General features: G+C 42.1%; 1 protein-coding gene across 13 annotated transcripts in view; it reads left to right on the top strand.

Moving 5' to 3' along the window:
* WNK2 (WNK lysine deficient protein kinase 2) overlaps positions 1–23,398 on the top strand; it is a 113,321-nt gene that overhangs the window by 44,452 nt on the left and 45,471 nt on the right. For 11 of the 13 annotated variants that reach the window (XR_013927938.1, XM_080386221.1, XM_080386230.1 and 8 more), the window contains 6 exons: positions 8,619–8,707; positions 9,623–9,842; positions 12,603–12,891; positions 15,952–16,148; positions 18,783–18,935; positions 22,222–22,413. Coding sequence is in view for 12 of the 13 variants with exons in the window: in XM_080386221.1 (XP_080242347.1) it covers positions 8,619–8,707; positions 9,623–9,842; positions 12,603–12,891; positions 15,952–16,148; positions 18,783–18,935; positions 22,222–22,413 (1,140 nt within the window). In the remaining variant the exon portion in view is untranslated. The remainder of the gene's footprint in view (positions 1–8,618; positions 8,708–9,622; positions 9,843–12,602; positions 12,892–15,951; positions 16,149–18,782; positions 18,936–22,221; positions 22,414–23,398) is intronic. The other 2 variants (XM_080386226.1, XM_080386224.1) reach the window with 1 other exon arrangement.

Raw genomic sequence — 23,398 nt, 5'->3', positions numbered from 1 at the left:
TAGCTTCTGTAGTAGATACACTGAGCCCATGCATCTATCTCCAAAAGTGCCGTCCCAAAATTACTTTGTATTCCTCTTACCCAGCTGATTGTTATGAGCAAAAATGTTCCTAAATGAAACTTATCAAAATCAACCAGTTATTACTAGGTGCTTGAGACCATCTGCCTTCTCAGAGGGGTTTAGTCAAGCTAGTACAATGCAGTTCTGTGAAACGCTGCGGTCAGCACACATTGCTCAAGGGCTGCATTTTGGCACGTGCTGTATGCTGACCTCTCACACTGGGTATTGGAGACGACTTCATCAGATACCCAAAGACTCGCATGTGCCAGGTGATGGGTTTCTGTGCCATTTAAATTTTATAGGTATAGTTTGTGTTCAATATCTGTCTCTTCCCACCACTGAAGACCAGGATGTCAGGAAGCTGGTGCTCATGTAGGTTGCTGTGCTAACTAGCTGTGATGGTGATGGCCTGCTGGGAGAGCGAGGATGCAAAGGATTCAGGAGTCTGTGTTTAAAAAGTTGAGGTCAGTATCACAAGACACAGGAGGGAGGATGTCCCTGCTGGAAGTGAGAGAGTTGTGATGACTTTCTGAAAGTGCGAGGACACATCTGAAGAGGGAAAGCAGCTTTAATTCCATTTTTGTATAAATTGTTGCAAGCTGCCTTTTGTAACTTGGTAAAGCTGAATCTTCCCTAATGGACTGCAACCCTGATTTCTGGTAGTTTAACTCTTCTTAGAGTGTTGCCTTCATTCTATAGCTATTCAGAAATAATTTTTTAAAAAAAGGTGTTGGAAGCTGCTCAGCAGTGCTGTTTAGCTTCAGCTTCTCACGCAAGTGAAATAGGGTTGCCTGAATCCTTATGAGGATGGCTGCTCGTTCTGCATCCTTATGGCACGGTGCTTTATCACATTGCTATTCCATTCACTCCTCCCCTACAAGGAAAAGTTTCTTTTCTTTGGGAGAACAGCTTGTTGGCTTTGCTTAGGTGTGTAGCCCTTTGGGTGGGCTCGAAATGCCATCTCTGTGGGTAGCTTAGGAGACATCTCCTTGGGCTCTAAAGGTTCACATGGTGGCAACAGGAGTCTCTTCTAACTTCAGGCTCAGACTAGTCTCCTGAATGTGATACAAACTGAGTAACCCTAGACACTGAATGGCTTCCCTGAGCCGTGCAGGATGTGTTACCTGCTGCCCTGGGCAGGCGCTGCGTGAGCAGCGTGCCTTGCTTGTTTGTGGGGCTGCCATCACCGTTAGCTGGTGATAGGGCGCCCTGGGTACGTGTCTATGCGCTGTAGAGCCGCAAATGATATAGATGACTTCCATTGCTCCATGTACCCGGAGAAACTCTGTGTACAGCTCTTAGCCATCTGGAATATTGGTAATTAAGACTTCGTAAGGCTCCTAAGCCTCATTTATCAAAGCAATATCCAAGATGGCCAAGAATAATGATTAATCAGAGGATTCCTAATTAAATGTTATATTTCAATTTGCAGGCTTAAGTAGTTATTTTTTTAAATACTGGTGAAAATCTGAGCCAACTAATTTTCTGTGGCAATAACCTTTACATAGCTGATGATTATATGGTAAATTATGATAACTTCATAAGACTGGTATTACACTAGTAACTTCAGAGAGTGGAAAATAATGCATATCATGAAGAACAAGTAGTGGCGGAGAAGCTCTTGAAAGGTCACTTTATTACTGGTAAGGGGTATTTTTGAAACAGAGCTGTCTAGTAGGGAGAGCTGGAGCAGAAAGCATCAGGTACAGGCACGGAGGGTGTGTTTTGCTGTGTTTTTCAGCTGAACTCAGGGCAGTAGCAGTGGGAGCAAAGGCACTGGGATTCTTTGGATGAAAAAAATAGCATTACTATCATTCCAAGGAAAGGGTTAACCCAGCTCCCTGTGGAGAGGGAAAAAGCCCTGTGGAGTGCCATGAGCTGCTTAAACTGTCAGACAGGGAGGAGGAGCAGGGGGTGGACCTCTTGGTGAGGTTGCCAGAGGAGCATCAGCACCCTGGGGGAGATCCTCTGTCCCAGAAAGAACCCCTCTCGTGGGCTCAACAGCTTCTATAGAGGAGCTGCACCTGCAGAAGACCTGGCGACAGCAGAGGAACCCGCTTCGACCCATGTGAGTCGCCCAGCTGGTGCCATGGGGCAGAGGGAAGCTGTGGCTGTGGAGGGGTCAGAATTTAGGGTGTGGGGTCCTGAGCCATCACCAAACGTTGCGGTCTGCCCCGTTAGCTGGGGCAGTGACAATGTGCTGACGAGAAAACTTTACAGTCACTTTTTGTGAAGGATTGAGGTTAGTCACGCAGCAGCTATTGCTAGCATTGGGTTTTACTAGACTGAAATATAGTAGAGAAACGGAGCGTAGGGTAAACGCAAGAGGCCAAATTAGACTGTTTTCTTCCCATTGTTAGTTGAGGCTCGGGGTTCTCACTGGAGCAGAACGTGGCCCTGACCTTCTTGGATGGAGGGGCTCACTGGTGCAGTGCTCCTGATCGTTGTCATGTATTTCAGCTTGTCAGTGAGAAATTTACTGAATTTTAAAAAAAATATTTAATTTTTTTTGTACCAGAAATGTAGACGTGATTTGTAGTGCTTTAAATTGAGGGCCAATGCAGTGTAAAAATGTGATTGCTGTGTCTAGTTTCCTGATGCTTTTTATTTTAAAAATATAAAAGAACTTGCTTTTCATACCTTGGGCTCAGCATCATGGTGGCAACCGCTGGAAGTGCTAATAGCAAATGAACACTTGCCAGTGAAGGTACGGTAGTGACCTTTTTCTTCTGACTGCCCCTAACCTTCCCTTGGGTGATGTGGGCTGCACGCTCCCTCGGCTGCCCAGCACAGTCGGGGTGTTACCTGGGTTTTGCCATCATAACAGCTTTTTCAATTGTTTCTGCTGTCTGCTAACGCTCTGTCAAACTCTCCCCTGGTAATAGGATGTAAGATACCTCTGAAGTCAGCTGGTCAAGTCACAATTGGTAGTTCTTATTGGTATAGAAAACATTACTTTTTTGAGACATTACTATTTTGTGTTAAGATACTACACATTATGTGCATCAGTACTGTAAGATTATTATACATACTTCAGTGACCTTTTATTCTGCCTGACCATATTCTCTTGGCTTAATTGCTGCTGTAGTTTTCCATCCTGTTTTTACATCTGTGTAACTGTATGTAAACAGCAATCTAGGATAAAGCGGCAGTCACTTTTAAAAGGTACGGAGGGGCTCATTTCTTTGCCAGATGCTTGCTATGACTTGTCACTGCTCTCTGCCCTTTCAGCCTGAATTATGGAGTGTAAACATTAAAAAAGTGGATGTGTAACATAAACAGAAAATACATATTTTTCAAGCAACAGGTCCAAGCCGCATTTGCTGCAGTTAATTTTGAAGTTATTTCCTGGTCAGCATATTTGCAGTGACCTTCATTCTAGTGCCATAATCTCATTTTTCATGCATAACTTGATGTTTTTTCTTAGTCAGATTTTTTTTTTTTGTGTTTAATCATTCTGCCAACTGATTTTGATGTAGACAATAGTGATGAAACATCGGAGTCTGTGACCTTCCCATGCAGCTCCAGTCCAATGTTTTCTTACTGATGCGCTGCAGAATGCACAGCAGACCAGCTGTATCTGCTGGGGGTTCATGGTGACCTCATTGCGTTTAGCAGGACAAACCCATGCTTTAAAACAACCCACATGTTTATAGTGTTCTGTTTTGTATGTTAAATTTTCCTATTGTTTCTTTTTTGTAAATGTATTGAATGTTTTCTCAGCATTCGCAGTCTAGGTTTTAAATTGCTCATACAGCTAGAATAAATGCTGTAGCTGTAGCACAGCAACAACGGACAGGTAATGTTATAAATGTCACTGCACTGACTTTTTGTGTGTTTTAGCCATCTTAGATCTGTAGATAATCTTAGATCAGCATTAGGATGGAGTACCATTTTGGAATGAAATGTAGAGGAGTTTATAACTGCGCACAGTGATCTTGCTGCTGACTGTCATGGAACAAAATCCTGACAAAACTGAGAACTCTGCCTTCACTTTATTGACTTCAGAGAGTGTGTGGTAGAGTGGAATTGCAGCTGAAAACAGTTTCATCTTTTTTTGAAGGGCTGCTTTGTTTTTTTTTTTTCCCATTTCTAGGAACGGCATGAATCCAGAGACCACCTTCAGGTAGAAGGTGGAGTCTTAGTCCACAGCAGGCTTTCCTGATATTTTCCTCTGTGGAAGGAAAACCTTTAGAAAGATTGCTGACATGGGTCAGGCTTTATATTGACTTGTGTGACATATCCTGTGCATCTTTTAAAGCATTACATGTTAACACTTTCAAAAGTGTGCTCTGCTGATGGAAGAATGACAAGCAGCTATTTTTACATCTCTGAAAAATGGGCTTCACGCTTTTTCCCCCAACACAGAGGTTAAAACTTTAATGTCCTCTGTGTGCCTGACTGTAGGCTCAACTATCTTATAGTGGAGTGCAAGGTATTTCAAATCTAATCACTTCAGAAAGGTGAGGAGACCTTTAAGTCGTGATAAGGGACTCAAAGTAAATCTTTCTATTTGAGACAGAAATTCTTGAAAGGGAGATTATTTGATATTCTCTTATTTTGCTCTTGGATTATATGTATTTTAGCACATAAAGAATGTGTGAAAATATCCCTATGCACCTTATGCCAGCTAGCTGGCCCTGCATCTCGGGTGCAGTGGTGTTGAATTTACTTTTTTTTTTTTTTATGAGACGGCTGTACAATTTTCAAACTCTCATTGATAATTCCTTAGCTAATATACTTTGAATTTCAGTGCTATGTTTCCTTGGGAATGCTCAGGAAAGGCAGATGGCTTTTGTATAAATGAGTGCGATAGGTCCTTTGATTGCAAATGGAAACCTGCGTTTCGCATGAATCCCCTTCACTGTCAGGGGGCTTGTAAGCATCAGGGCACCACACTGCAGGGAGGGTTTGCAGCGTTACAGTGAGATGGCCTTGGAGGTTTTAATGAAGAATAAGGAGCAAAAGCATAATATAGCACATGGGCATTGAGAAAACACTTTGGCAAAAGCAGTTCTGTTCAGTAGTTCACTGTGTGTATTTTGTCCTTGTTTTGTTTTGGTCATCTATTTGTAGCTTAGCTGTTCAGTAGATAAAACCAATAGATGCTCGGAGAGGAGTCAATGTTTCTTCAAAAGATGTTGAAAGTAAAACATTCAAGGTTTTTGCTGCAAGGTGTTTGCAGGAGTTGCCTTTTTTTTTTGTGGGAGCAATTTGTAAGGTCAAAAATCAGGGTCAGTCATCAGGGATCTGTCAAGGACCATTTTCAGGCAAACCTGATTCCTAGATGCCCAACATGTCTTGCCCTGCTCCATTCCAGTCATGTTCAAGCTGAACAATGTAACTGAAGATGGTCTGTGAATTCTGGAAAAGAAAATTAAATCAAGAGGTACTGTGATATGACTTATGGTATTTGTGTGTGTCATATGTTCAGTTGCTGTTAAGATACCCAAAACCTGATTGGCAGGTTCCCTTGAGTGTGGAGATACATTAAGCATTGTATTCTTCTAAGTGGCTGAAAGCTCTCCAGGGAGTATGGTGGCAGTTGCCTTTGCTGCTTTGTGGGGTTGTTTTGGGGGGGGCTTGTTTTGTTGGTTTTTTTCCTGGTTAAATTGATACCAATGCACATTTGGGATATTTTTCAGTAAGCATTAAGCTAGAGCAGATGATAGTCTTTATTACCCATTCTTCACAAGGTGGAAATCGGTGACTTCCTATGGCAAACTGGAATGATGAAAATGCAGAGATTTGTCCTGTTGCTTTCTGTTGTGAATTAATGAAGGTTTCTCCAAACTCCTCCCCATCTGGGAACGTGATAGGCTTCTCTAGCTTTAGGCTGTGTTAGGGTATAGAGGATCCATGCTAAAAATGTATTTTGGTACTATCAGAGCTCTCTTAAGCAATGCTCTTGACACCCTGCAGTGTGCATTTGCTTGTTTTGAGCAAGCCTAGACTTTGAGAGCCTAGGCACTCTCTATTGTTGACACATTTTTCTAACACACAAAATCTGAACCCTCATTTCCTAAGATTTAGGTTTGGTTAAGCAAATAATTCTTTTTAGTGGGTCACAGCCAGCCAGCCACGTGTATGGATTATTTTGGTTTGTTCCCACAAGAATGGTTGTTTTAGATCTCAGCAGCTCTCTGCCTAGGCAAAGCCGGGAAGCTGAGTCTTTGTGTGACTGTTCTGTCATATTTGGGTTTTTTTTCAAAATTTATGAATGTTAATACATAAATTAATAAATCAAAGTTTAAAGTCAAATCTGAGGCTTGAGCGGCAACAGAATGTTAATAAAGTGTAATCTGATGCTGGAATATTCAGAAATTCTAGGGGTGACAACCTGCAGAAGAATGGAGCTGGGTTAATTATCATTGATAATATACAGCTCTGGGCTGGCTTCAGGGGCAGCAGGTTGGCTGATGTAGATGAGGTGCAACCGTGGCTGGTTCTGTTAAGAGGTTGGGCAGCCAAGGAAGAGAGAGGAGGAAGCAGAAAGAAGAGGGAGTGTGTCCGGGATGAGGAGAGACTTAGGAGGAGGCAGCAGAGGGACTGACATGAAGCGTATGTTGGTATGAGATGGTAAAAGACCTTGTTGCAGCCGGCTAGTTTGGAGAGTGCTGCGACACCAGCTCTTACTGAAATTTGCCCATAAAATTTATTCCAGACCAAATTCATTGAAGTACTTGCAGATACTTTCTGGAATACCCTTTTATTCAAGACAACATCAGGTGAGCCAATAAGTCCAATCTTCAGGACTTCAGGCCTGCTTGTCTGCCACTGCATGGTCCGTTATTTACTGTTCTTTCAGGGTGAAACTTTAAAAGGATTTGAATGGAGTTAACTGAATGGGCTTTGGACATTTATGTGCTTAATCAGAGTCTGGGCTTTTTAGATAAAGGAAATCATGTTTCCTTTTTATTCTGCTTATTGACTTCATTGGAAATACTTGAGTCCTTAAGTAATAGGATCTAACTGTAGAATCTATTCCCAAATTAATTTCGTCAAACTTTCATCCATACATGTCTTATTTTAGTAGGTAGAGGTATTACTTTTTTTAAAACTGAATACATTTTTTTTTGTGATTTAAGCTGAACAGCGCAAATACAAAGGATAACTTCTTGTGTTGCCATTCTTGTCTGTAGCTGAAGATATACGTGAAAAGTATTCATAGGAAATCTTCTGTTGAACTGAACGAGTTACCAGCGTTATGGGTGTTGGGTATCTGTTAGTGTCTCCTGCGCCGTTTGAGGAGGAGAGCGGTAGGGTGGTCTTGCTGAAAATGACACCTGTTCCTAATGGGGCATCCCTTCCTCCCGGTCTGCAGCCTGTCATCAGGAGAAATTGTCAGCCTGGGTTTTGGAAATGCACAGCTGCATGTATGTTAACTGCTCAGGTGTTCCCAGTAATTATTTTTGACTATATTTTGATGTGTACAGAAAGATGAGATAATATATTAACTGTTATTTAGCCTGAGAACGTGCTTACTGCTTCTCCTACACTCTGTCTTCATGTTGGTAAGATATATAGCCTCTTAATTAAAATAACATATACCTTGAGAAGGTTCGTGCTGAGGTAAGGTCTTGGTCCTGAAATATTAAAAAATAGGGAGAGATAACCTATGACTGCCCTAGAAGAGTGTCTGTGCTTCTTTTAAATCCTCTTCATCATCTTAGAAAAAAACGCACCCAACCTGAAGGAAATGCAAACTGTTCCTCTTGCACCGACATTGAGCCAGAGCCCTCGATGCAGAGAAGCAGATTCTGCTTCTCTTCACATTTCCTTCTGTGATGGACCCTTGGGTTTTCTCCTTGGAAGGCCATGCTTTTATAGGTTAGGTGTTACAAATCTGGAGCTGAACACTATTCTCAGCAAAAATGTCAACATTTGACAGAGATTTAACTTGATTTATAGGTTGATTTATAGGTTACACCTGCTCTGCCGCTCATTCCTGACGAGATTCAAACAATGTGCTGGGGAAATCCAAGACCAACACAGAGCTCCCCTGCTTGGTGTTGGGATTGGTTATTGGGGATTTTTTTTTGCGGGGTGGGGGTATTGGAGAGTGAGGACATAGAAAACCAAAAGATTTGTGGGAAGCAGGAATTTTCCAAGGTATATTTGACTCATTCTTTAAATTGGCTATCTGAAGAAAAACATGATTGTTTGTCTTTATTCATATAGTGTTTTGAGTTAAAGCAAAACATAAAAGGAATAATTTCAGAAAAGGGTTATCCTGAAAATTTAAAATTGGCTGTTTCCTGAGTATTGACTGCAGAAGCCACAGGATATAAAGGTAAGGTTTGCAAGGGTTAGTAAAGAAAAAGGGAGGTTAGCCCTGTGTACGGCTGAGTTCATCTACAAACACGTGTGCTTATTTTGAAGTGCGATGGTACTTAAATATGGTAGCCCTAAATCTTCAATTCAGTTTTGCATTAAGACTAACAGCTTTAAAGTATTTGTTGCTCCAAGGGTTGAATTGACCTCTTCAGGAAAAATGTCCTGAAGAGATACAATGTAATCCTCTTTCAAACTAATTTTCTTTTTCTCTATCATCTTAGGGTATAAAGCCAGCAAGCTTTGAGAAAGTTACTGATCCTGAAATTAAAGAAATAATTGGGGAGTGCATTTGCAAAAATAAAGAAGAAAGGTTTGTTTCAAGTAATCAAGTTTTGTATTAAATAATGTGTATGCAGGGATTTCAAAGCTGTCTGTGGATTTTTGTTCTGGCCTCTGGATCTCCCCTGTGCAGGAGAAAATGCAGAATGGAAATACAAATATAAATGATTACCTGCTTTTCTACTATATAATGTCAGGATAATTAAGTAAATGCAATTGTTGTGTGTCTTAACCTCTCGGCTTCAAATAATAAGGTCAGAAAGCATCATTGTGGACATATGAACTAGCATATTCTGGCGTAGCTGTCCACAAAATCTCACTCAGGAGGTTCTGCATGGAGCATCGAGTGTGGTGGAGGTCAACCATGAATGCGACATGGTAGATTCACCACAAGCTGTTACAGCAGATTCTGTTGACTCATTAGCCTCTGGGTACGGAAACAGATTGTGCCCTGTTCCCAGCTTTGGTTTTAAGACCTAATCTTCTTATACTGGCCTCTCATAGATGAATGTGTCTACTGTTCAGTATTTCCTAACTTTCACAAACAGAACTTCTAAGGACCTCCACTGACTACCCAGAGGGAATGTTTCTGGTGGGTTTCTTTTTTTGTGTGTGGTTATTTTGGGGGTTTTGGTTTGTTTGGGTTTTTTTTAGTACTCTTTAAGCTCAGATACCTAAGAGAAATTGAGCAAAGCTATAATCTGCTTTTCTGCACAGGCTTAAGGTGTTATGAGTGTTGCTGAAGCTTTGTGAAATAGGAAATGTCATTTTTTCAGCAGTCCTCAGTAACACTGTAAATACTGTCTTTTTGCTAAGAACACAAGTTTCTTATGGATGAACACTGCACATATTGTAAATGTGTTTGCCTTTAACAGCAGTTTCCCTTCACAAACTTTGAAATTGCTTAAGGCTTCTAGTATTTTAATACTCTTTATATCCATTGCAGATATGAAATTAAAGATTTATTAAGCCATGCCTTTTTTGCTGAAGATACTGGGGTAAGAGTGGAACTTGCAGAAGAAGACCATGGTAGGAAATCCTCTATTGCCTTAAGACTCTGGGTAGAAGATCCTAAGAAACTGAAAGGAAAACCCAAAGATAATGGAGCCATTGAGTTTACTTTTGATCTGGAGAAGGAAACTCCTGATGATGTTGCACAAGAAATGGTAAAATAAACTCCTCCTGACAAATATATATATATATGTATATTTAAAGTAGTGCATAAATCTCAAAGGATAGCAGGAATGACTCTGGTAAAGTAACTTCCACTTAAGTCATTCCAGGTGTTCAGTTTAAGCAGTTTGCGTTGATTTTAGAATGAGTGCTGCAAGAAGGGAAGAATTAATAACTGAAAAACATAGCTTACCAAGTATGAGAGTCAGATGTATGAAATGGCATTTCAAATAGCTTAGGGACCATAGAGGTCTCTTCTACTTTTATATTTTGAAAACTGTTTTGCCAGTTTTTGTTAGCTGCTGAATGTCTTTAAGTTTGTTTGGAGCTTTTAGTTTCAGACATCATCTTGAAATAAATTTGAGTTCAAAAGCTCAATCACAAAATATTCTGCACTGAATTCTTCAAAACCCTTCTTTCAATCTTTTCTGTTGGTATTACTGAGGAGGAATGTAGATGAGGAAAGTCTGTGATCAGCCACTCTATCACCAAACATAAATAGGAAACTAGATTCAAGACCACTGCACAGTTAGGAATAAGCTTTGGATTTTTTAACAGATAAGTTGAAATACTGAAATTCACCAAATTAAAAACTTGTGGGATTTTGTTAGAAAAACTATTTTGTGTTCCAGTTTTACTATGCAGTCCTTGAACTCATATTTTAATGTCTTTACTGCAGTTGTTTGGGTTTTCTGATGTCATGGAGACGTAGAATCATTAAGCACTGAGTCAAGGGTCTGAATTTTCTTGCATTTGCAGAAATGTTCCTATTATAATCTAAATCCCAAGGGATCCCATTTAATGATGTTGCCATCACCACTCTCGTTCTGCTTAGGAGGCACTCATTTTGCTAGTGTTGCCTTACTCTTCTTGGACTCATCACCATGTATTCCAAATTTAGTGGGAGAAGTTCAGGCTCCTCTGTCATCTTGTTTGCAGTGGGCAAATTTTGGGGGCAAGGTATTGTTACAGAACTCATTTAATTTAAAAGTTGCTCTGGTATAGTTACTTGTGGTTATATTTTGCATTTAAATAATTATGGATATATTTGGGATTTTGAAGTTCTGTAGGTTACTTGGCTCACAGTTGTGATATTTTGTTTTGAAGAGGAAATAATTCTCATAAAAAGTATATTCAAAGATCGCTCCCAAACTACTGTAATACTATAGCCTTTCCCAAATAATGTTAAAACCTGTGTTGTTATTATTACATTAAGTTACCTGAGTGCCTATGAAATGCTTTCAAAGTTGAAGCTGTTGGGGGGATGTGGGCAAAGGGGCACATTGTTCCTAAATGTCTTTTTCTAGCCCTTATGAATTGTGGAACATCAAAGCCAGGTGCTGTCGTCAATTTGGGTTGCTTTGTGTCCTGTGGAAGAGGAGGATGCGGAGACCCTTTGAGTATGGGGAGTTATTGATCAGTATTGCTGTTTTTTCAGTAGTCAGGCTTTCCAGCCTGTCCAAATGATGCAGGCAAAAAGAACTTGAAATGTTCTGGCGGGTGTGCAACCTGAAGTAACCTTTTGCAACCAGCGGATGCTGTAAAATAGCATGTCTTCATTAAAAGCTTTAGCCACATACAGGTGTAGGAATAAGAATTGTGTTAAAAAATGGTTGATGTGCCAGGTTTTCAGTGCCTTCCCATTAGGCTTTGTCCTGCAGAATCTACTGGGCATGTTAATTGATGCCATACAAGGTTCTCTCGACTTGTGTGGTGGTTCTCTCAAGTAACTCCCTTCTGTCGTAAGTGTTTGCTGGATCATCGGTCCAGAATGTCATTAAGGTCTGAGGGCACAGACAGTGGAAAATACCCATATCCATCTGCAGCTGTATTTTAAGCTGCTTTGCACCTATTAATTTTAAACAGCAAAAATCTAAGCTGTAAAACTGTCTTGTGTTTGGGCAAAAGCATAGAAGGAAGCCCCCTAGATTTCATCCATGTATATAAGGGTTTCCAAATCTGTAGAATATGGATGTTAAGAATGTAGGGAGAACAGGCAAATCTCTGGTAGGTCGCTATTGGACTGAAATTCATACCCTACACTGTAAGAAATCATGCATACAACTAGCACAGAGACAAACTTCTATTTTCTCTGTTATGCAGTTGGATTCAGAGGAAGTCTGGTCCCCTTTTCAGTCAGATGTGAACAGCCTGCACTGGACTCTGAGACAGGCTTTTTCTTTATAAAAGTCAATCAATACTGACTGACTTTGCCTTTAAAGAGAAGTTAATTTGAGACTAAATTCTCACCATAGCTTCCTTCATGACTTGCTCTGATACCAAGCACAGCAATTTGAGCAATTTGGGAAACTGTGTATACTGGAAAGGTTAAGGCAATAAATTCTATTTTAGGTGTAGTATGGTTTACTCTAGTTGCATTGTTCAAAGAGCATTTTTCAGAGATATTTTTTCCTCTTTTGACTGTCCTATTAGGCTTTCAAAAACAAAAAAAAGGAACCAATCTGCAGTTACACTTGCTCTCTTCTTAATGGACCTTAACTGGTGATTAAATTGACCCAATATATATTCAGGCCTTAAGAATTATGTATTGTTTTAAAACACACTAGGAATAGAAGTTTTGCTCAAAACAAACCCCCATCAAGCTCAAGTTCCTGTTCTTGTGAGGAATAAATATGGAATCCATGTTATTTCAAACTGATGTTTTCACTGTTAGGAAGAGATTGAAGCAGCGTGTGTGCGCACGTGCATGTCCCTGCACACATAACCTTGCTGAGTTTGTGCCTCCTCTGTAGATTGACTCTGGATTTTTTCATGAAAATGATCTCAAGATAGTCGCGAAGTCAATACGTGACAGAGTAGCGTTAATACTATGGAGAAGAGAGAGAATTTGGCCTAGGATGCAGTTAGAGGAACGTCGGGACTCTGAATGCCTGGAGAAGCTGAAGACGCCACACGCACAGCAGGTCCAGGTCACCTACCTTTCCCACACTGGCCACCATGTCCTGTCGGAGTCGGAGGAGCCCGAGGCGGACCAGCATCCCTTTCAGCAGAACCTGCCCACCAGTGTCACCTCTGTTGCGTGTAAGTTTTGTGGTGGTTCTGTGAGCAAACGGTGACCAATGCCCGAGGGTAGAAATCAACGATGATCTGAGCTCAGCAGTGAGATGAGCTGCTCTGCAGGGTTTTTGCACAGCAGCCTAAAGAACACGAGCGTCTCTGGCAGACGTATAACGATTTTGAAAGAACCGGTTTCAAGGAAAGCTATGTTATATAGACACGGCTCCTCCTTCAGTAGCAATAAATGCAGAAAACATAATGTATCTGTACATGGAAAAGCAGGAAAGGAGATCTGCTGCTAGACACAAAAATTACTTTTTTTGTGCCAGGTGGTGGGATCAGCACTAAGTTTGTGCGAAACACAAATCCGGAGCCTGCAGAAATTGAATTGGCACCAAACTGGTCAGGGTGACTGGTGGCTTTTTCAAATGCTGTTGGCAACGTGGAGATGTTTACGGAAAAGCAGACCTTGCTGAACCCAGATCAGTGCAAGTTACTCTTGATGGGCTGTGTGAAATTTTTTGTGAAGCTGTGCAAAGGCCTCCAGCAGAAAAACAAATACACGTCTCTGAATGTGACGTAATGTAGTTCAAGATTTCCCCCCTTTGTGGGAAATAATAACTGCGGTAAGGTCACGCATGTTGGGAGCACCAGAACTTGTGGGCTGATGCTGTAATTATTATTGGGGTCCTTAGGTACTGGTGCCTGCTGGTGCTCTCTCTGTTCCTCGGGCTCTGTTTTGTCCTGAGCTCCTGGCCTTAAAGTGAGGGGGTTGCTTAATCTTTAAGGCAGGTTGGAGCAGGTGGTTGCTCTCCTTTGTCCAGCCCCTGGTAGCTACAAGCTGATGATCTGCCAACAATTCATGTTCAGCTGGGGGCTGACTCAACTGTGAACACCGGGCTATTTCAAGACAGGTGGATCTAAATCTTCTGTTTTAATTCCAAGCACTGATTTTGGGGTGTCTCTGAATCAGGGACTACCTGGCCTTGCTTGCAGAGCTTGTTTCTTCGTTTTATTTCTGAGCATCTGACTTCTCTCCAGCAAACAGCAAGCTGTGAAGAAGTAGTGTTTTTCATTCCCTAAAGCAACTTGTCCCTGTGGCTCTGTCCCCTAAAATCAACCTTTGCTACAGAGTAAAGCTCTGGTATTGAAATATTAGTCTGTTTATACTTTCAAACATCTTGAAGGAAATGTTGAAGAAAGGTATTTTTAGCTTGGAAGATTTGAAATTTTATGAGAGTTCTAATTTTTTTTTTCTAGCCAGTTTTTCTGATTAAATCTGTTGTACATAGTTTACTACGGAACTATTATCATAGTGTTTCTGGTTTACTGTTACGGACTTTTGTGTAAGCATATTTAAAGATGCTTTGTCTTTAGCAAAGAGGCAGCTGCTGCTTTAATTCTCAGGTATTGTGTAAGTGGCTATATTGATCTCACTTCATTTTTTTACATCATACCCTTTTTTCATGCTATCTAAGTCTTTTGAGAAACACCATAATTATGACACTTTGTTTCCAGTGGTACAATGATGCTGCTTGTGCTTCCCATGGTTCTGTTGGACATGAGTTGGCAGAATTTTGTAGTAAATATAAGCACCTCAGTTTATTTCCTACTCCTCCTCAGCTTTTAACCAATACTTGGTTTTATTTGGCAATTCACCGTCAGATGTCTTTGAACATGTTCTCAGTGATGTTAGGCATAAGACCTCTATAAATTACCATTTTACCAATTCATATAATAATCTGAGGTCAAATGTAAAAATGTAAATTAATAACTCAATGTGTAATGCATGCTCTACAAACATCTGAGATAGACTTACAGCTTTTAGCACTCTACTGTCGTACTTTTTTTTTACTTTTTTTTCCCTCTTTCAGGTCTTAAAAATTGTTTGTAATAAAATGGAAGTGTGCATGTGGTAGAAATCCCTGCTGCCTTAGAGTAGGGCCATGTTGACTCTTTTTAGAAATGAGCTGAATAAATATAGAGGGGAGTTTAATTCTGAAAAAGCAAACAAAAGAAACCCAAAACAACAAAAAAACCCACTAGTTGGCAGAATAGTTTGTGAGTACTGAAGAGAAATGTCATCTCTGGTGCTATTAAAGAAGAGTTTGTTATTTAAAAGCCAAATAACTAAAACCTTATTTGGAATATGGAAAAAAGAGAAGATGGAAAGTGTTGGAAAAAGAAAAAGCATTTAAACTTAGCTGTAATTTAAGCTATTTTCTTGCAACAGAGTTGCAGTTCTCTTTCAGTTTTGAATTTTAAATCTCTGTTACAAGCTATCTGTCTTTTTGGTTACTTACAGCTACAGTCTTGGTTGCCTCATTTTATTTCTCAAATGGAGGATATGGTAGCTTATGCTCAGGAACTGGGCACCTATACTTTACAGGCTTTAAAAGTCATGAAAAGACATTTTTAAATCGGTAATACTCAGTGGTGTGCAGTTTTATTTCTATCAGACAAAAGATGTGATGCTTGCCCAGTACTGGCAGCTGTGCAATTCTGCAGGTTAGCTTCGCATAAGAAACTCCAGCAGAGCTCTGAATGGTGAATCACTGCAAACCTGCAAATTTTGTTGTCTGTTCTTCATCTTGAGCTATTGCTGTGTACCCAAGTAGGGTGTGATTTGCTGAACTAATAAAGCGTACAGTGTAAAGATTTTTGTAATTTTCAGTGCTACTAATAAAAAAAGGTGTTTGTTGGTGCATCCCTGGGAGATCTAACTCTAACAGACTCCCTGATCTGCTGTGAACATTACAAACTGGGGTTCCCTTTCCTTTCATCCTACAAAATCTATAAATGTCTACAGTTCTTAATGTCAATCTTCTGCCCTTTAAAGGAAATACCAATGTGCCTAAAATATCATTGTGCACAGGAATCCCATGGGGATAGGTTTTGGCTTAAGAGAAGCAGCATGTGCCTTTTGTAGAAAGTTAACATTCGTGTTGTATAATGCATTTATACAATGGAAAGGGCTAGGGTAGTAAAAATGCTAATTACATAAACCAGTGTCAACCTTGCTCTAAATCATTACTGGAATGTTTGGAGTTGTTGAGCTTTTAATAAAATATATTGTTTTTTCAGCTGACAGCACGTTTGACAGTGGCCAGGGGTCCACTGTTTATTCAGACTCCCAAAGCAGCCAGCAAAGCGTCATCTACTCGTCCCTGCCGGAGCCGGTACCTCCTGCTATCCAGCGGGTGTACAGCCCACCTCTGAGCGAGAGCCAGGCTGTGCCCCACAGCCTTCAGCAGCTGGGGCACTACCAGCAGCCCTCAGGAGTAAGTCTAAAGCTCTTCAGAATCGTTTGGTGTGCTAGATTGTACTTCATGGCTCGTTTCTACTCTAGTTTTCATTAAGTGTGGATTCCAGGCCTTGCTTTATATATTCCTCAGTCACCTCTGTCCATGCTGACTTGCTCTGTGGTACGTTTCTAGCTGATCTGAAATGTGTGCTTGGCAGATGGCGTGTGGTTAGCTGTATTTGCCGTTCTGAAGAAATGCTTTGCTGGTAGCTGCCATATTTTCAGTAAAAAAGCTTCTTAGCAATTGGTTGTCGCTGAGCTGCATGAGCAGTTTTGCAATGATTGGTTTTCAACTTAAGCACATAGCTGAGAACTGCTCTGTTTGGTTTTGCTCACTGTAAGTTTAGCCGCACGTTATTGTCCCTTCACTTGTTCAAGAACCTTCTTCCAGTCCTAGCAAAGGTCACGCGTCCAGTCGCTACCTTTCTGGCTCAAGGTTTGAATTTAATCTTGCACAGAGCTGGTGATGTATGTCCATTACTGAGGCTCCAGAATCAGGCACTGGGAACTGAGATGTTCACACTTGCTCCCATTTTTGTGCTGTTACGACCTTGACCAGCAGCAATTAGTGGAACTACTGGTGCAAGACCAAACACATGCGAGCGAACATAAATCCTTGGGTGCTTCTAGGGAGAGGCACAACACTGAGCGTGTTACGCCCTTTGGAGGCTGTGGCAGCACCGTGGCCCGGTTCCAGCCTGTGCCCGTCACACGTGACAGGCAGCCCTCACGCTGCTTTTTGCCACCACAGCCACCGCAAACGTGGCTTTGGCTCGAAATGCCGCGTCCCTTCTCCAGGAACCGGGAGAGGAGAACGTGTGTGTGTGTGTGTGGACTAGGCAGCAGGCACATCGCCTCTGGTGGCCCTGGGGACCTCTGCAAACCCTGTGGAGCTGTTTCTCCAGCAGCCTTATCCGACATGCCTAGCCTGTTCCCCTCGGCCTGGCCAAGTTCAAAGGGAGCTGAAAGGCTTGATGCCTGTTAGGTGCCAGCAGCGACTCCCCGCCAGCTCCGTGTCTCCATCCCTTCCCCAGACAAGCCGGCCATGTGGAAGAAGTTTAGACCTGCCCCTGTTACCCGAGTCCTTACGCTACATATGTGGCCAAAAGACCAGCTCTTCTGCAAGAGTGGCAGGAGACTTTGCCGGGTGAAGCCCCCAATGGCGGGCGAAGCCGATGCGCCTGGAGGGTCCCAGCCCTGCTGCTGGAGGCCCTCGGCAGGAGAGGCACCCTACCCAGTAACAATGACAGTAATGATGTGGTAGGGTTTTTGGGGGGTTTTTTGTTTGTTTGTTTCATCTTATTTGACTTAAGAAAAAGTAAGATCCAGGACCAGCGCTTTTTTCCTGCTTGGTCCAGATTTACCCTATGTACTCAGGAAGGACGTAATTTTCCCTGGGTTTACCTTACGTTTTCCAAAATGCCTGCAAGAAATTTTAAACTATATTTTTTGAATGCATTGAAACACGACTCTCTTGACCTGAAGGAAAAGAATTCATCCTTGGCATCTGTAGCCAGCCACTGGGTAAACCACCTTTCCTATGTGCATGCATCTCCAGGGATGCAGCCTTCCTCAGTTTTTGTTCACCTGAAGCACTAACTTAACTCTAAATATAACTCAAAAGGCACATCTTGAGCAGATTTTTTTATTAAATTTTGCCATGCAGCATATTCTTTTAGAGCAGACTCATTCTTCCCATTGATAAAATTCAGTAATTTCAACCTATATGCATTGCTTTTTTGTGATTGAGGGTTTGGAAAGTTAACTATTATATTGTGAGCAAAATACTTCTCATAGCTTTTTATTTTCTGATGGGGTTTCCGTATTTTTTTCTTCCTGTGATAACTTGGGTTATAATTCCAAGGTTTGAACATCTCAGCAGAGGAGACAAAAGCCTGACTCAAAACCTTCAGTTTTGCAAGAAAACAAAATCACTCTATTTACCTGGAAGATTATTTACCAAGATAATGAGAACACAACTGGAGCTGTACTAGGTTTTTTTAGGCTTATGAGCCTCAGTCTGACATACTGTTTATTTTTATATCCTTTGTTTGAGCTGAAGTTTTAGAAAATCGCTGTTGTTACAAACCTTATTGGAATTTCTTCCCATGGCACTTCCACTGAGGTTTAAATTTTTTTCGCACTTCTCTGTTTCTTTTCTGGGCATCCATTTCAAGTAAATAACCTGCTCTTTTGGAAGATAAAGATCTTTAAGAAATCATAAAAAAAATATATCTGTGGAACAGAAATTTATCTTTGTATCCAGTTAATGGCTTGTTGTTGCTGTTGGTATATTCTCAGTCACTGTGTATGTGCTTTCAGTGCTTTTTTTTCCTTTTTTTTTTTTTATTGGCCTGAATGCTGGCTTCCAGAAAGAAATGTAATGCAGTTTGGGTGTCTTATTTGGAATTTGCTGTCTTTTTTTCCCATGGTTTTAGATTAAGTAACTTTCCATTCCTTGCAGATAATTTTTCGTATTCCCCCCTCCTCGCTGTGTTTTAATGGAGTACCAAGTAGGCTATTTACCTGCAATTCTATCCTTCGTGAACAGTCACTGAGGCTCTGAACATGAGGGTTGCTCTTCTCTAAAGCAGTGCTCTCCCCCCTGCAGCCTGGCCTGCCCACAGTGCAGGCTGCACCCACGGTGGTACCCCCGCGGCCCCCGCACTACCAGGAGCCAGCGATGCCGTTCCCCATCGTCCAGCCCACCACCGTCGCCTCTCTGCAGCTGGGGCAGCCGCAGCCGGTGCTGGCCGGCCAGCAGGTGAGAGCGAGAGCTTGGCTGCTGCTGGGATGTGCTGTTCTCATCCCCTTCCTTACCCGTGCTCTGCTCCAGCCCGTACCTGCAGCAGGTTTGAGGTGTTTGAGGTGATTAAACTGCTGCTTGGGTGGCTTAGGGATGGGGCAAAGGGCATTGGGTTTAAGGGATGGAAGAGTAGCAGACTTGGGGACAGCAGTCATGTGGTACCTTGGAGCATCCTGATGTAGTGTGAGACTTCTCTGCCATTGTGGCTTAACAGCATCAGCTTGAAGCCTTGCATTGATTACAGCGTACTGTCTTGGTCCCTGAAAACCAAATGCTTTTTATTAATTTTCCGCTATTATTTGGCACCTCCTTTCTAAAGGGTTAGAAAGACTGTATTGCCTGGTGTCAGCTGTCTTTGAATCCTCAGCGATGCTGCTTTTTGAGTTGTGCATGCATGTTAAATAGCTCGGTATAGGCGTCCAGCCAGTAGCTTTATCTTCCAAGAGAAGAGTCTCTCTCCTTCTGAACTGTCTCCAAATAGTAATTCTTTGTGCATATTGAATTATCAAATTCCCCCTTGAACCTGTGTTCCTTAAAGGTATTTACAGAGCAGCCTTCAGCTGCCTCACGCAGAGCTGGGGCTGGCCTGGGAGCAATGCGGCCACGCACCGGCATGACCGGCTAGTTCGTGGCTTGTTTTTGTGATTCTGCCAAAGGATTGGCTTTTTTTTTTTAACAAGTCCTAGTCTTCTGAAAACATCAGTATAGGAACAGTGTAATTTGGTCATCTTGAAAAGCATGTGCTCATGTGAAGTTTTGTCATACATCAGGGGTTTTGGTTTTTTTCTAATGGGCAGGGATATCCTCATGGATGTCTCGGCCAAAAATTTCACTTTCGCAAATTTAGGACTTCACCAGTTGCACACATCTCTCTAGTGGCCCCTGGAGCTTTATGCTGACAGTTCAAAATCAGTTGTGTATTTCCCCCATGAGTAAATGCTGATTTAGAATAGGATGTTTGCCTGACTTGCTCCATTTCTTTCACATGCCCTTTCCTTGCAGTGTGGCTGTCCTTTGAAATAATTCTAACCCTGATAATAAAAGGATTTAACAACTAGTCTGGGTTTGTTTTCTAATCTTGCTAGGAAGCCAAATAAAAGACTGACTTTTTACGGTATTATTGCAGAAATGGGTAAAATGATACCATTTCTGTGCAGAGCTTCCCAGAGCTCCTGCGTGCCTCGGACGGGAGCAGGTCTGCTGTTCCCAGAGTCTGCAGGCGTGATGCCATGGGCAGTGGAGAGCTGCAGCCTTTTGTGAGTAAACAGTAGGGCAGGTCAACAAAAGACTGGGAAGTCGGGGTGAGAATATTCATCTCCCTGAAAGAATGAAGCGTATTGATCTTGTGTGAATATGCACTAATGGCTCAGGCCCAGGGGATCAGTGTTGCTTCTCCTCCGTTTATTTTTCCCCCAGTTTTGGTATCTGTGCATTTATAATGTTAAGGTTATAATGAGGCAAAGTTAGCATAATTAATCTGGATATTTTCCCCTCCCTGTGCCTCATCCAATTTACAAGCATTTTGTAAAACATGCATGTTTTAGGAAGCTGCTTGGTTCCCTGAGCACAGTTTTTCTGCTTTTAACGCAGTGTCCTCTCGAGTCGAAGGCAGGCTGAGCAGCCTATGTCAGCGTGCTCAGCCCTTAGTTATCTGTGGGCAGCCTGCCTTGGGCTGCAGATTAACCCAGCCAGGGATGCCGAGATACCTGAGCTGCCTTCGGGAGCTGGCAAGGTTTATTAGCTCCAGCCCAGCACCGTGTGCATGCTTCTGTTCTGCTCCTGAGCTCGCGAGGGTTTCCCATGGTGCAGAGCTGGTGCCATGGGACAAGTGGGGTCCCCTGATGCCTGAGGTGGGCTCCATCTCGGCCACTTTGCTCTGTCCCATCACCACTGCTGAGCCAGCCCTGCTGAGCCGCTTGTTTGCATCAGCACTGACGCTCCCTGGAGTTTGGGATTTCAATTGGATAAATGCCCCTGCTTTCCCAAAGCCTGGAATGGCAGAAACTGCAATACAGAGCCGTGTCACTGGTGCCTTTTTTTTTTTTTTCCTTTAATGTGGCAAGATGAATGCTCAGGCAGGACTAATAAACTCTGCAGGAGCTGAGCTGGTGCTCCAGCATGTCTTGCACTGCTTGCGGTGCGCTCAGCCCCGGACACACACCACCGGTCACCAGACGCCCTCATTCACTGGTCCTTGCCCTGGAAACTTACTGGTCGTGGCTGAAGTTTAGCTCTTTAAGGGTGGATGGTATCTTTCTGCCTCGATAGATCTTCTACAGTTTTATTGTATTAATACCTGAAAGCCAGTTGAAGAATGCTGCCACTAAAATAGTGCAGAGCAAAATATTACAGTAGTGATTTGTGGTGGAAGTGGTGAAGAGGAAAAGTTATAATGCTTGGCTATTCATTTTAAAGTCACCTGGCCGTTGGGCATGGAGTTAGGCTGCATGTGCTGCAGAGCCTGGGTGGAGCAATCAGCCCTGTGGTCCCAAGCAGGTCAAACCAGAGCCAACTGGGTGCCTCTGTGCCATGCTTCTGAAACAGAACAATTTTTTTTTAAAAAAAAGTACTTTCAGTGTTAAGTAGAGGAACTGGAGGAGGAGGTACTGGTAGCATGGAAAATGTGCAAGTTTGTTACTAATTATTTTCAGCCTTAATGCAGACTTTTATTTCTGTTGTACTGTATGAAATCTGGCAGGCCGGTGGAGCACTGTTTTCCCTGGAAGGGTAAAACTGTGGTTTCGGCTGCCACGTTGTTACTACAACACCTCAGAAATAACTGGGATCCAGCTTTTACTATAATTATTGTGTCTTATTCGTGTCTCAGATAATAAGTGTTGTATATTTCGATGCCTGCTACATTATGTAGTCAGCTTTTGAATGTCAAGATTAGCTGGATATAATCTGCGTAGTAGGAATCTTTGAAGTTAGTAGGTGGGGTTTTACGGGGCCAACTTGAACAGTCTCTGGGATTTAGAGAATCTGTGTCATTACAAATAACCCTTCCAAGATAGTTAGAACTTGTCTTTTCAGGTAATGTATCTTGCATTTAAATGTGTTTTAAACATAGGCTCTTGTGCAGTATTTAAATTAGGAGAGCCCTTCTCTTCTATAAAGCATCCCCACTCCAAGCCACAGTTCTGCTCTGTGCGCTTCGAGAGAGAAGTGGGTGGCTGTGTCCAGTGAATGGGTTCTTTCGTAATGAACGGGCTATAACCTTTCTTATTCTGCTTTTCTTTCCTAGCAGCAACCCATATCACAGCAAGCTTCTCTGCAGCAGGTGCTTGCCAGCCAGCCGGTTTGCCCAATCCAGCCTGCAACCCATCTGTTACCCCAGTATCAGCCCCAGACCTCTCAGGTGGCAGCTAGCAGCACACCACTAAAACCCCTTCAGATTTCAACCGTGCCTCAGCTCCCGCCGGTGGCCCCTTCCCAGGTAATAGCTTTGAAAGCTGTGTGTGAATACATCCATTTGAGTAAAGCTTTCCAGCTAATAATTAACATGATTTGCAGTTTGTGTGGCTATTTTGAATGCATGCCAATTTAATTAGTCCATTAGAATATAGCTTTTTCCTAATTCCTGTATATTTCTTTACTATTTGTTTTTGTTTGGTGAAGCAAAAATCTCCTTTGTGAGTAATCCTGTGACATGCCTAGAGAATCCACTTAATGGCAGTTACAAAATTGCAATAACTGCATTATTTTTTTTTTCCCCACCTTCCCCACTGGCATACTCTCTTCCCCATCACAGGCTTAAGAGCATGAGAAGTTGCCCATCTTTTTCTTTTTCTCAGTTCCTGACTTTACCACTCTCCCCCTACCCCCCACCCTCCCTAGCTCTCAGCCTTGTTTCCGTTTTCAGTAGCAGGGACAGACCCTTTCCTCGACCTGGAAGCATTTGTTGGTGCTATTAAGGTGCTTGCTAGCGACAGCCACCACTATGTGAAGCAGCTTGCACCAAAGGGAAGAAGCAAGCTGCTTCTGTGGCAGCAGGGTAGTTACAGTCAGCTCCATCACTGGGAGGTTTTGCTTGTAAAAAACCCTTTTATGGGATCTTCTGCGATGCCTGGGTTGTAGCCAGCCTGTTTAAAGATGGGGGTTTTAAATTGCCTTAACTGAATTTTGCATGAGGGTTTTTGCATTTTGTCTGGTCCTCTTCATTTCTGTTAAAATGGAAGCAACTTTTAATTAGTGTGTTGCTTGAAGGCTTCGAGCTAGTGTTAGAAACAGGTTTAACCTTCTCGGGTATAAAAACATCCCCCCAAAATTTTATTTTTTTTCCTCTGGGTTTAAGCATAATCAGTTTTTATTACTGTTTGTAAACCTCAGGAAATGAATGGAAGTGATTAACGAACAGACATAATTATCATTGTGGCACAGGCAATTTTTACGTACTTATATGGCAAATGAAACTACTTTGT

The sequence above is a fragment of the Falco punctatus genome (genome assembly GCF_963210335.1).
Source record: "Falco punctatus genome assembly, chromosome: 4".
Taxonomy (NCBI): Eukaryota; Metazoa; Chordata; class Aves; order Falconiformes; family Falconidae; genus Falco; species Falco punctatus.
This window is presented reverse-complemented; position numbering and strand designations above follow the sequence as displayed.